At 42.4% G+C, this 14,223-nt stretch overlaps 1 protein-coding gene and 1 long non-coding RNA gene across 2 annotated transcripts in view; one reads left to right on the top strand and one right to left on the bottom strand.

Annotated features, from left to right (window-relative positions):
* The window catches only part of LOC117979719 (uncharacterized), a 124,791-nt gene that overhangs the window by 53,882 nt on the left and 56,686 nt on the right, over window positions 1-14,223 (bottom strand). The gene's annotated exons all lie outside the window — the stretch shown is intronic.
* Window positions 1-14,223, top strand: part of LOC100980324 (cell cycle control protein 50C-like) — a 28,893-nt gene that overhangs the window by 4,053 nt on the left and 10,617 nt on the right. Inside the window, 4 exon segments of the mRNA XM_003821910.4 lie at window positions 2,958-3,068; window positions 7,014-7,115; window positions 8,204-8,291; window positions 8,715-8,883. Coding sequence (XP_003821958.1) covers window positions 2,958-3,068; window positions 7,014-7,115; window positions 8,204-8,291; window positions 8,715-8,883 — 470 coding nt within the window.

The raw sequence follows: 14,223 nt of genomic DNA on the forward strand, positions 1-14,223 counted from the left end.
ACATGGCTACTGGCAAAATTAAGATTAAGGCCAAGTCTACCAACATTGGTTTAAAATTTATGAGTGTCGCCTGGTTGCGGTGGCTCATGCCTGTAATTCCAGCACTTTGGGAGGCTAAGGCAGGCGGATCACCTGAGATCAGGAGTTTGAGACCAGCTGTGGTGAAACCCTGTCTCTACTAAAAATACAAAAATTAGCCGGGCATGGTGGCGCATGCCTGTAATTCCAGCTACTCAGGAGGCTGAGGCAGGAGAATCACTTGAACCTGGGAGGCAGAGGTTGCAGTGAACAAAGATTGTGCCACTGCACTCCAGCCTGGGTGACACAGCGAGACTCCATCTCAAAATAAAATAAAATTTATGAGTGTCTGAAGGTGCCTACGGGTTCTGTTGACTATGCAGATGAGTAAGATGAGGAAGAGTGGATTCGTGCCCTCAATGAGCTGAGAACAGAATAGGTAAAATACTATGTGGTAAGAACAGAGAGCTTAGCCAGCTGCATCACCACCCCCTTCCTTGCACATTGCCCAGTATGTGATAGGCACACACTTATTGAAAGAATGGACTAGGTCAGATAGTGCGGAACCCAAAGAGGAAAATGTCTTTTCAGGCTCTACTCTTCCTCCCAAAGCACACTGCTCTGTTGCCTCTCTACTTAACATTTTTTCCTCCCCACTTCCAGCTCCCACCGCTTATCTCCCTAGGAATTAAATGACAGCAAGACCTCCGGTGTTATATGTAAACTCCCACCAGGCTCCACCATGTGGCACAGGCAAAATGGCAGGAGGAGATGAATCTTGCCTTGCTGAAGGGGATAGCAAAGGAATGGGCTCACAATGTTGATGTCCATTTCCACAGAGTTCATGCAATTTACTTTTCTACTTTCTTCCTCACCAATCCCTTTCGTTCTGGTTCTTCCTTCCATGTCATTCTTACTTCCTCCCTTGCAACCCTGCCCCCCACCCCCACACTGTGGAGTGCAGCCTTCACTAAGAGGTACCCATGCATGAGAAGGTGACCTCATTCCATTACCAACTATTATTGGCCTTGGCCGCTCCACAAACAGAATGCTTTTATCTCATGAAATCTATGGGCATTTTCCAACTAACATTGTTTCTTTAGTTGCTTCAGATAGGATTGCTTCTGACACTTCACTTTTATACTCAAAAACCAGTGTTTCATTAACCAGTGTATCATTGGGTGATAATATAGAGTGCACACTCCAGGCCAATGTGATCAGGCACAAACATCATAGAAAAGACTTCTGAGTTAGCCTTTCCTCTTCTCACTCAGCCCTGGGACACAAGGATGTGCTCTCTCTGCAGTTCACTTTAAACAAGAATAATTTCTGCCTCTCCAAAATTCTATGACGAGCAGACTGTGATCTTTGCTCCATCTCATAGCTATTCATGTACAAGTCCACTCAAGTAGCAAACTGAGGATACCGTCATTGCATAGACAATAGATAAGGGATATTTTTTAGGCAAGAAAGCACCATAGATATCAACTACTCAAAAATTATTTGATCATGAAATATTTTCTTGAGTACTACATTGATAGAACTCACAAGAGGAATTCATGAAGTAGCATGTATACTACAATGACCTCACAGATCAATTAACTGCTGCATGAAATGATGCTGATGGGCAAAATGTGGACTCTAGAGGTTAAGCACTTAACTCAAGGTCAGAGATTGGCTGAACTAGAACCCCAGTTTCCTCAGTCACCATTCAGTATGCTGTCTCTCCATTGGGATACAGCCCTGTTCTTTAATGCTTTTTATAAATTGAAATGTAGTCTACAAACAGAAATGGCATAAATATTTTCAAAATAATAGTTCAAGCCTTGCTGTGTATTTAAAGAATGATTTAGCTACATATAAGCATCTAAGTACAATGAAGTGTAGCATTTTCACTAGTCTTCAATTTAGTGTTCACACTTCACCTTTGGGCTTCAAAACCCTTAGTAGCTTTACAAGGATGCAAATTCCTTCTGTCTTCCTTGTTAGTCTTCTCTCCAAAAGAATCCTAACTTCTACTAGCACCTTACCCAGGGGAAAGCCACTCCATTGCTTCCCTGCTTCTCCGCACTCCCATAATCGTCTAATCACTCCTCAACACAGTGAGGGCAAGCCAGAAGCAGCCCACTGCAGCATCCAGGACAGCCCCAGGGCCCCTGAGATGAACATTCTTGCAGATAAGGCAGCAGTGCAGCCCTGTGCCCACCCGCCTGAGCCTCTCCTCCTTACTCTTCTAGCTGCACGTTCACAGAATGCAGTGCCTCAGCCAGAGCTCACAGGAGCCACCAATTTGGGACATACTACCTTTTTTTTTTCCTTTTTTTTTCCTTTTTTTAAGGAGTCCATTAAACCATTTTTCACAGAATTTTACTTTTAAAAAACAGAATGCAACAGCATTTTAGAACCGGAATAATTCAACATACGTCAATAATCTTACATTTTGGAAACACTTCTTTTTCTGTTTGTTCATTTTTAATAACTTCCTCTGGATGCCATGTAGAATAATTCACTAGTATAAATATCTTCCATACAATAGAATGGAAAAACAGTGAAGTGACTTCCCCATAAAGTTGATTAGACTCAGGCTGTAAGCCTAGTTCTCATGAGTCATTGACTAATACCTTCCTAGCAACTGACACCTCTTTATGATGGAGGGTAAAGCTTCATCACAACAGGTTATATAAATAGGCAACAGAAACACCAAACTCTGGGCCAGTGGCAAAATGCTGCCAAGTCCCCAGATGAAAGACTGTGGGAAGGCCCACGCCTCCTGAACATCCCCAGAAATACTGGCCCTGCACAGTGGGCTGCCCCATTCGTGTCCTAGACTCCATGCCCCTGACCCAGACAGGCGGAGACCTGGGTGGATTCCAGATTTGAATTTTAAGGTATGTACCCATGTAACCTTTTAATTAATCATTTTTTTCCTTGCCTGACAGATTAATTACACAAGAATATGTGCAAATTGTGCAAAACTGCAAGAAAATGCCTCTAATTTTGACAAGGAATGCACCTGCTCTATTCCCTTTTACCTTTCAGGAAAAATGATGGTAGGTGAAATTCAAGAAACTCGGTTGACTTTACACTGATCTATTCCTATGTAACACTTAGCAGTAAGTTCACAATTTCCATGAAATGCTTTCCAAAACTGAAAATATGAAACATAAAGCAGGATGGTGGTGGTGAATCCGAAAGATTGTTGAGTTCATATCCCCTCCCTCCTTTTTGAGTATTATTCTCCTCCTTTGTTTCTAAGTTGCAAGATTCTTTACCTATCCAACTTTGTAACATAAATCTTATCTACCAAACAGGTTTTACTCTAAATATCAGCACAGGGACTTTGTGTGAATTTACATTGAATTTAACCACTCATTTTATAGTGAGAAAATTAATGGGCTAAGAGGTGAAGTAAGTTGGCTAAGGTCACATAGTAGGTTGGTGTCAGGGGTCACACACTTGGAGAAACCTTCCTTGGGTCTCCCCAAGTCATTCCACATGTGCAATTATGTAATTCCCAAGGAGACAGTCTGGCTGTCCAGCACTGTGAGAAATGCCAAAGAAATATTGAGAGAAGTCCCCACTCATGGGCTGATTTAAGTCTCATGTTAGTCAAGTCCTCTGAGAAGCAGATGCCCAGACAGGGTGAGACATCAGAGAGATTTACTGGATGAAGCCTCTGAGGGGAAATGGGGAAGGAGCAGGAGGAGGTTGGGAGAGCTCTGACCCTTAGAAAGCAGAGGGGAGGAGAGAAGGAAGGAAGGAGGGAAGGAGAGAAGTGAGGAATATTTTTCAGGAGATGATGAGTCTGGTTTAGAACCAGCTGAATTTGAGGTGGGAGCAGGGCCTTGAGATAGAATGCTCAGTGGGCGGCTCAAGAGAAGGCCTCCCTGTACCTAGATTTAGCCCATGTAGAGTCATTTATGAAGGGGAAGGATGGGGGACCGGTTCAGTGTGGAGAATGCTGCAGGGGGGAAAAGTGTAGAGTCCAGAAACAGAACAGGACCTTAAAGTACACTTGAGGAGTTGAAGGAAATCAAATTTTTCGTTTGATTAAGTCTTGACTAACAAGTAAGACTGTGGAGGCCATGAAAAGGCTCCTCTCAGATCTACTGCAGGGAGTGTAATTGAGGGATATCCCCGGCTGCTGTGCTCTGAAATCATCATGTGTTTGCACCAATATCATGATTTCACAGCCACCTCAGCCAGTGGCTAAGCACAGTAGGGACATCGAGGTAGGTCCTTTCCTGGGAGTGGGGACTCTTCTGATGGATGTCCTTGGGGACTTCCTGTCAGCCTTGCTGAAACTTTAAGAATGCATTGTAGTCTTGGCTCTTCCTCCCTCACTCTCTTCACCCTCTCTTGCTGCCCTCCTTCCTTCCTTTCTTCTTTCCTCTCTCCTTTCGTCTTGAGGGCTCAGAATGCTAAAGTTTTTGGAAAAAAAAAACCCAAAAGTGCTTCAATTCCCATCGATCAGTGTCCTTCAAAACTAAAACAGCAAATGAAGTGTTACCAGCTGCTAACCATTCCCTTCAGGCAGAGCCTTCTCATAAAAACCCAACTAAACTACTTAGAGCAATCACAGGGCCTTCAGCTCGGCAGCTACCATGCATGACACATGGGGAACCACAGCAATGAATCCACGCAAGGCTCTGTCTTAAAATAAGCAAAGAAATCCTGCACAAAGTGCCACTGAATTTAAAGAGAGGAAATGCCATAAAGTGAATTGTGCCTCCAGGGATCATCAAGATGATCTTGGAGGCCTTGTTCAGCTAAATCTTGCACAAAGAATCACTGAAAAGAGACTATTGAAACACCCCAGTCCCTAGTGTGCTGAGTGTTCTTTGTCTGTTTATTTTGTCATATATGTGAACATATAACTCTGATTAAGTAGAATTCTCTTTTTAGCTTCCAAGAAAATGTATGGTAAATTCCATTCTGTGGATTTCATATTTTCTGTAGTCATGGGTCAACAATAGAGGTTCCTGCTTTGGATGAGGAAACGTAATGGGTCCTTCACACTAAGCCTGGCTTGCTTGCCTTCATGCCAACACTCCCTGTTGACTATGATGCTGCCTGCTTCTTCGTCATGCAGCCTTTCTTGCATTCTTCGTCTTCAGCCTTTCTTGCATTCTAAGGCTGGCCACATTTACCATGACTTTCCTTCCCTGTTTACCATGGATACCACCTCCCATTTTCCATGCTCATCTTAAAGAAGATGCTCTTTAAGGTCCTTAGGAAATAAGGTCAAAGCCTTTCCAAAATGCTGTTTTTACACAGGGTAAAAGAATCAATGGACTCAGGGACTTTTAAAGGAATGCTTTTGTACTTCTAGCACTGAATATAGCACCTAACACATGGGAAGCACTTAATTAAAGTTAGGCTTTTATATTTTTGGATGCAGGTCTTCATTATTTTGGAGGTATGGAGTGTATTAATTTTAAACAGCTACATTGGACATTTCTATATGTGCTGTTAATAGAATCTATGAATATGTTAGTTACATCCATATGGATATTTCCATATGTGCTATTAATAAAATCTGTATCAAGTCTGCCTGGAGAATTTCCAGGGCCTTAATATATTACCATAAAGGTGAAACCACGGTGCTAGGTTGTGGCCGGGCAGCCTTACTTACATGGCAGCATACATGAAAGACATATCTCTCATGACAGCAAGGCTCCTCATGGCTAGGGTGAAAATCACCTTCTTTCTTTTGGATCAGTGAATTATTCCATCTTTTTCTCTATAACAAATAGTTCACCATTTCTTAAGCAAGTATTATGTGCCAGGTACTTCACTAGATCCTAGAGATTAAAAAACCAAAAGTTCTAGGCCGGGCGCAGTGGCTCACGCCTATAATCCCAGCACTTTGGGAGGCTGAGGCGGGTGGATCACGAGGTCAGGAGATTGAGACCATCCTGGCTAAGACTGTGAAACCCCATCTCTACTAAAAATACAAAAAATTAGCCGGGTGTGGTGGCGGGCGCCTGTAGTCCCAGCTACTCAGGAGGCTGAGGCAGGAGAATGGCGTGAACCTGGGAGGCGGAGCTTGCAGTGAGCCAAGATCGCGCCACTGCACTCCAGCCTGGGCAACAGAGCGAGACTCCATCTCAAAAAAAAAAAAGAAAGAAAGAAAAATAAATAAATTACCAAAAAAAAAAAAAAATCCCTAGACTGGGACCGCAAGGAGCTTCCAGTCTCATGCTTTTCACATGCTCAACGTACACATGCACCTAAATATGCTCAATGGCTTGAATTTCACATTCTTTTTCACGGATTTGCTGTAAAATCACGTTATTTTTGGTGTCAACACAACCTCTAGGCAAAGCATTTTTCCTCATATTTCTGGGAAATGAGAACATTTATAAAACCAAATTTTATGTATTGAAAATACGCTTGATTATAAAAATTTTTCATGGCAAGAATGCAGCAGCTCTTTAAAAACATGCAAAAATAGTTATTTAGTTATTCCAACAATTCTGTATAGACCAGGATTTCCCAGTGCAAATTTTTTTTTTTTTTTTTTTTTTTTTTTTTTTTTTTGAGACAGGGTCTCACTCTCTCACCCAGGCTAGAGTGCAATGACACGATCATAGCTCACTCTAACTTTGAACTTCTGGGCTCAAAGGATCCTCTCCTCAGCCTCTGGAGTAACTGGAACTACAGGTGCATGCCACACCAGCCTAATTTTTCTTTTTTTCTTTTTTTGTAGAGACAGGGTTTTGCTACATTGCCCAGGCTGGTCTCAAACTCCTGGCCTCAAGTGATGCTCCTGCCTTGGCCTCCCAAAGCACTGGGATTATAGGCATGAGCCGCTGTGCCCAGCCCCAAAATTGATTTTTTTAAAATGACTTATTGGGTTTCTATTTCCCATAAATAGGCTTTGAGTTCCTATCAATTTTTTCTGTGCTTTTATTTTAAAATTTCCTGTCCATGTTTATTAATATTCCAGTTAATTTTTCTTACTCTCCTCTTCTTGCTTTTCTCCCACACAGGGTAATGTTTATATGTACTAAAAATTGTATGGCTTCTATCAGAACCTGTATCTATATATTCGATCCAGAAGTAATAGACAACTGGTGGGCAAAGATGTAAAAGTAAGGCTTAATTTAATCTGGTATAATACTCTTTTTCTTTTTTTAAACCAAGTGGATTTTTCAGTCTAAAAGAGGAGATGGAAAATAAACTAAAATGCTACAAAACAGAAATGCTGATTTCCTTCTTGTGTAAATTGAAGGGGCTGGGTAGTCAGGATAACTGTTATTAAAAAGTAGCACTTTCCCTCTTTAGAGCAGTGATGTGAATCATGTCTGACTGAACGGTTATCCTTTCACGCACCATTTTGATAGTAACCTTGAGTAGTTAGGCTCAGCCTGGCTGAGCCTAACTACCATTGTCCTTCCTGTCACTGGGGCCTTCAATCCAGCCTACTTTAAGGAAATTAGGCTCTATTCGATTGAGTAAAAGCCTTTTGCTTCAATCGAATACCTTTTCAAACCTATGATTATACATTTTTACTCTTGGTAGATGATAGCGTGCTAGCAAGAAAAGCTAGAATAAAATTTTTTCCATAGCGACATTATTATACTGAAGTGATTTTTAGCAACCACTCTTTTAAAAATGTATTTGGTAGTTGTGTGGATGGATTCCCTGTGATAAGTCATCTAGTTGTAAACTCATGATTTTTGTACTTTTCTGAATGTAATACTTCAATATTGCCGAGGCCCTGAGTAAGAGTGTGGAACAAAGCCTCCCTACCTCCACCACCCCATTAGATAGTGATACAAGTGAAAAATAAGTTGTTACTATTTTAAACCACTAAAATAAAATAAGCTACATGTCAATAAAAAGAGGATTTAAAAGTGTACTTCATTATAGGTTTAGCGCATTATATAGCACAGACAGTAAGGTAAAGTTCCTTTTTGCAGACATTTTTGGTATGCTATGTATTATTAATGAGGAAAAAACACAGAGACACACACCCACACACATACATATCTCCAAAACACAAAAATGTCCCAGTCTAAGTAAACCAGAGGCCTAGGAAAACCAGGTAGCAGTCTATAATCTTAGTCACTGCCAATAAGTCATTGGGAGGTGATTTATATTGCCAATGTTCTCACTTTTAACATTCTAAGAGAGTTTACCAAAAGCATTTCTCATTGCTGTATCCTCTTGCATCCAGGCTGTTGAGGATTGTGCCCCATTTAAAATGTCCGACAATAAGACCCCCATCGTTCCTTGTGGTGCTATTGCCAACAGCATGTTCAATGGTAGGTGACTTTTCCTATCTCTATGGTGTACCCTTTCATGAGTGTGTAACAACCTAAATGTCCAGAAATTCACCTCTGAAGCTAAGTGGCAGTTTTTTGTTTTGTTCCATTTTAATTCTGTAAGCATCATCTGGACTAATGCAGAGCACTGACTTACAGTATGTCATTTGCAAATAATTTCTCTCTTGCCAAAAATCTGAAGGAATAGTCAAGGAACATGAGTTAAATGGAGCTTAAGGGTATTTTTCAATAATTGGCTCAATTTTGACAGGAAAAAGAATGGTCTTGTGATCCATGGCATGTAGGCGTGTCGAGAGTCTGCAAAATCCCTGATTTATTTGTCAGCTGTGTCTGGTTCTGCATTTCAAAGGGTGGCGAAATTGCTAGACTGCATCTCTAACACAATTTTTAATTTCCTTACAGACACCATAATTCTTTCACACAACATTAATTCATCTGTACAAATCAAAGTGCCAATGTTAAAGAGTAGACTTACGTGGTGGACAGATAAGTATGTCAAATTTCAGAATCTAAGTTCCAAGAATCTTGCTGATGAATTTAGAGGTAAGATCCATAGAGTAGCTCAATATACGTATCTCTTTTTTTTTTTTTTTTTTGAGACGGAGTCTTGCTCTGTCACCCAGGCTGGAGTGTAGTGGCGTGATCTTGGCTCACTGCAAGCTCCATCTCCCGGGTTCACACCATTCTCCTGCCTCAGCCTCCCGAGTAGCTGGGACTACAGGTGCCCGCCACCACACCCGGCTAATTTTTTGTATTTTTAGTAGAGATGGGGTTTCACCATGTTAGCCAGGATGGTCTCGATCTCCTGATCTCGTGATCCGCCCACCTCGGCCTCCCAAAGTGCTGGGATTACAGGCTTGAGCCACTGTGCCCGGCCACTTATCTCTTTATAAAAACTTTGTTTCTTACATGTGAGGAAATGTTTATGAATCCTCCTTCTTTATCTCCTTGTTGACTCCTTTTTGTTCTAACTCTCCCTACCATAAACATCTCCAATCCATACCTATCAAAAACATGAAATGCTTGATGCCCTGGTTTCTTCCAGTTTTCATTAGGGAATAGACAATGGTTCAAGACACCTATTGCTTCAGTTATAATAAGGATGAACATGTAATTTGTTGTCCAAACTGGTACCCTTAAGAGAGTGAAAGGGGGCACTTGAATATACTTGCTTAAAATTTTTATTTATCAGTCAATAAATTGACATCATATTGATGGACTTATAAAATAATCCAATTAAAAACTATTTTCTTGGGAGGCCAAGACAGGCAGATCACTTGAGGTCAGGAGTTTGAGACTAGCCTGGCCAAGATTGTGAAACTCCGTCTCTACTAAAAATACAAAAAATTAGCTGAGTGTGGTGGTGCGTGCCTGTAGTCCCAGCTACTTGGGAGGATGAGGCTGGAGAATTGCTTGAACCTGAGAGGTGGAGGTTACAGTAAGCCAAGATTGTGCCACTGCATTCCAGCCTGGGTAACAGAGTGAGACTCTGTCAAAAAAAAAAAAAAAAAAAATTCAAAAATTAAAATGGCATGTACATTAAACCAACTTACAAAACTACTCCAGTTATTATCTAAACATTAAAAGATAACATAAACTGAGTCCTGGAGGGGCTTCAAGATGGCTGACTAGATGTATCTGGTACTTGCTTCTTCCACAGACAGGAACTACAGAGAGTGAGTAGGTAATCACTCTTGGAATTTACGAGAGAACACTAGAATTCAACAGAGAAGTGATGGGAGGTGTTACCAGTGGCGAATCCATACGGGTCTGCAGCAACTTGATTGTTGCCTCCTTAGAGGAAAGAATTTAGCCAAGGGGCATAAGACAGAGGGAGAGACCGAGGAGGCAAGTTAGAGCAGGAGTGAAAGTTTATTAAAAAGTTTTAGTGGAGGAATGAAAGGAAGTAAAGTACATTTGGAAAAGGGCCAAGCGGGCGACTTGAGAAATCCAAGTGCTCTATTCAGCCTTTGACTTGGGGTTTTATACATTGGTGTGGTTCTGGAATTTGCATCTCTCCTCCCTTGATTTTCCCTTGGGGTGGGCTGTCTGCACGCACGATGGCCTGCCAGCACTTGGGCGGGAAGGGGGTGGGGCGGGGCACACGCATCGTGTGTTTACTAAAGTTGTGCACATGCTCATTTGAGGCATTTTTTTCCTTACCAGTCAGGTGTTCCTAGAGGAAAGTCATATATCAGTTAAACGCCTCCATTTTGCCTCTTAGTGCCCATGCTTGAGCCTGCTCACCCAACTCCTGAGATTTTATTGGGAAGCTGATGATCACCAGCTTCAGGTGTTTTCTACTGGGAGACTGCATTAACCTGGCGCCAGCTGCAACCAATTATTATTTTACAGAGACAGTTTAACAACCACCTGACTATCACCTGATGGTCACCTGACATTCCTGGGTTGGGTGCCTCTCCTGCCCTGCTCTTGCCTGCCTAACTACCTACTCTAACAGATGCACCAAAAACAGGGAAGGAGGGGAAGAAAGGCGGCTTGTTTGGCTGGGATCAGCTGAAAGTCTGGGGAGGCCCCCTAGTGAGGGAAAAGATTGTAAGTGAGAGATCTCCAGCAGTTCATATTCCCACTGCTGACTCCTACAACCCTAGCCATGGGAGAGCCCCTTGACTCTCATGGGCCATGAGACTAACAAACACAGGGAGCTCCCTGGAAACCACGTGAAGGCATTACCCCAGAAAGAGAATTCATGCTGGGTCCCACAAACTCCAAAGTCCTAAGCAGCTGCAGCACAGCACCATTTTGAGAGCCCAGCCCATACCAGACTGCATCCTGGGCAGCTGCCTGAGCCTGCTGCCTGGGCGGTAACAGGAGCCACAGGTAGCAATCTGCCCCAGCAGAGGGGCAGCCATGTGTTTTCAAATGCCTGGAGGACAATGAAAAACAGGCCAGGCGCAGTGGCTCACGCCTGTAATCCCAGCACTGTCGGAGGCTGAGGTGGGTGTATCACAAGGTCAGGAGTTCAAGACCAGCCTGGCCAACACAGTGAAACCCCATCTCTACTAAAAATACAAAAAGTAGCCGGGCATGGTGGTGCATGCATGTAGTCCCAGCTACCCAGGAGGCTGAGGCAGGAGAATCATTTGAACCTGGGAGGTGGAGGTTGTAGTGAGCTGAGATCATGCCACTGTACTCCAGCTTGGGCAGAGTGAGACTTCATCTTAAACAAAAAAAGAAAAAAAAAAAAGAACTCTGCCTTCATCACTAGGAAGGCTACAGCCCAACATGAGCATTCTGCCTATGGCCTTGGGGTCACTCCACCCTGGCCTACCGCAGTCAGCATCTGCATGCACCACTGGGGAGCCTGAGGGCACTGCCCAGCCTGGCTCCAACCCCTGCAATACCTGAGCACATAGTCCAGGGGCCTGGGAATCACACAGCCCAGCCCACTACCAGTGGAACATGAGCACTCCTCCCAGTATCTGAGGTTAGGCCCACTCAACCTGTTGCTACCACCACAGCTGGCACCCACCCACACATGCCACCTGCACGTCTGGCAACTGGCTTGCCCAACCCATGGTAGCTACCACCAACACCAGCGAGGACCACTGGGGTCCCAGAGCATTGTCCCACCACTGCTACTGCCATTGTCCACACCACATCCACTGCCCAGACACTCAAGAACCCATCAATCCACCTGGCCCACCACTGCCATTCCTGGCACCCGAGCAAGCCATGTGGAGGCCCAAGAAGCAGCCTGCCTGGGCTTCCTAATACTAGTCACAGTGTACATCCTGGGGTCCAAGGACCCCCGTGCTCAGTTCACTGCTGCCATCACTGGGGCCCAAAAACTGGCCTACCTTGTGCCCTAGTCCCCAGCAAAACTTCACCACAGCCTCCACTAACAACCACACTCTGAGCCACAGAAGAAATCACTGACACCATAGATGCTGTTTAAAGCCAAAGAAATCAAACACTGTAACTGCCCAAAGGGTTCTTCCTGCCCTTCCGTAAACAAAATTGACTCACTGAGACCATGTCATTGCAGTAAAGCAAGATTTTAGTTGATCTGAGGCCGGCCACACCACACGGGAAATGGAGTTATTACTCAAATCAATCTCCATGAAGGCTCGCAGGTTAGGAGTTAGATAGTTTGGTGGGCAGGAGGCCCACCTCCTGGTAGGGAGGATAGGGAACATGCTGATTGGTTGGGTCAGAGATAAAATCATAGAGAATCAAAGCTGTCCTCTTGTGCTGAGTCAGTTCCCGAATGAGGGCCACAGGACTGTTTGGCAGGTCCAGGTGCGGCCATCCAGTTGTCAGAAATGCAAAAACCTGAAAAGACATCTCAAAAGGCCAATCTCAGGTTCTACAATAGTGATGTTATCTGCAAGTAACTGGGGAAGTTGCAAACCTTATGACTTCCAAATAATGGCTGGTAATTATTTAGAATTCAAGCCCCTCTCATCCTCCTAACGTGGCAGCCTTTCATTAGTTTTGTAAGAACAGTTTAATTTTGAGAAAGGACTATTATCACTCAAACTATAAACTTCTCCCAAAGTTAGCTTGGCCTACACCCAGGAATGAGCTGGGGCAGCCAACCTGTGGGGCTAGAAGCAAGATAGAGTCAGCCATGTCAGATTTGTCTTACTGTTATAATTTTGCAAAGGAGGTTTCAAAACTATCCTACTGCATGCACCCAGAATCAAAGCCAAAGTGCCCTACCCAACCAACACCATAGACATATCTTTAAAAAAAATCCTCCCCCATAAAAGCAAAATTTAAAAATCGGAAGATGTGACTGTAATACCAGATGCACAGATATCAACGGAAGGATACAGAAACCATGAAAAAGCAAGGAAATAGGATACCTCCAAGTAAACACAATAATTCTCCAGCAACAGATCCCAATCAAAAAGAAATTTGTTCAGGAGTATGTTAATTTCCATGTATTTGTACAGCTTCAAGAGTTTCTCTTGGAACTGATTTCTAGTTTTATTCCACTGTGGTCCAGGAAGCTACTTGGTATGATTTCAGTTTTTTAAAGTTTATTGAGATTTGTTGTGTGGAAGAGATAAACACAGTTGATAAACCGCTAGCTGGACTAACCAAGAAAAGAAGAGAGATGCTTCAAATAAGCAAAATGAAAAAGGAGACATTACAACTGATACCACAAAAAAACAAAAGATCATCTGAGACTATTATGAACAGCTAACAAACTTTTATGCTAACAAACTGGAAAACCTAGAGGAAAACATACAACCTTGTTTGAACTAAGTTTCAATAAAGATTCAGACTTGTTCAAGTTTGAACTAAGTTTGAATTAGGAAGAAACAGAAAACCTGAGCAGACAAATAATGAGTAGCAAGATTGAGTCAGTAATAAAAAAATCTTCCAACAAAGAAAAGGCCAGGATTGGATGGATTTACTGCAATATCCTACCAAATGTATAAAGAATAACTAATACCAATCCTCCTCAAACTATTCCAAAAAATCGAAGATGAGGGAACTTTCTCTAACTCTCTAATTCTGCAAGACTAGCATTATTACCCTGATACCAAAACCAGACAAGGACACAACAAAAAAAATGGAAACTATCAGCCAATATCCCTGATGAACATAGATGCAAAAATCCTCAACAAAATACTAGCAAATCAAATCCAGTGGCACATCAAAAAAAAAAAATGCACCATGATCATTACACATTCTATGCATGTAACAAAATTTCACATGCACCTCATAAATATGTACAAATATATCAAAAACAAATAAATAACATGTAAATCTTTTTATTTTTATTTTTAGTTACCAGCTCTTACACAGAAAAAGATGAATTTTTAAAAATTTAAAAAATAAAAGTAAATCTAAAAAAGAGATAACAATCAGAATAATTATTCTTCATATGTACTCACATGCTTTAATGAGTTTCTTGGCCATATCTGTCTTAATT

The sequence above is a fragment of the Pan paniscus genome, chromosome 2 (genome assembly GCF_029289425.2).
Source record: "Pan paniscus chromosome 2, NHGRI_mPanPan1-v2.0_pri, whole genome shotgun sequence".
NCBI classification, from domain to species: Eukaryota; Metazoa; Chordata; class Mammalia; order Primates; family Hominidae; genus Pan; species Pan paniscus.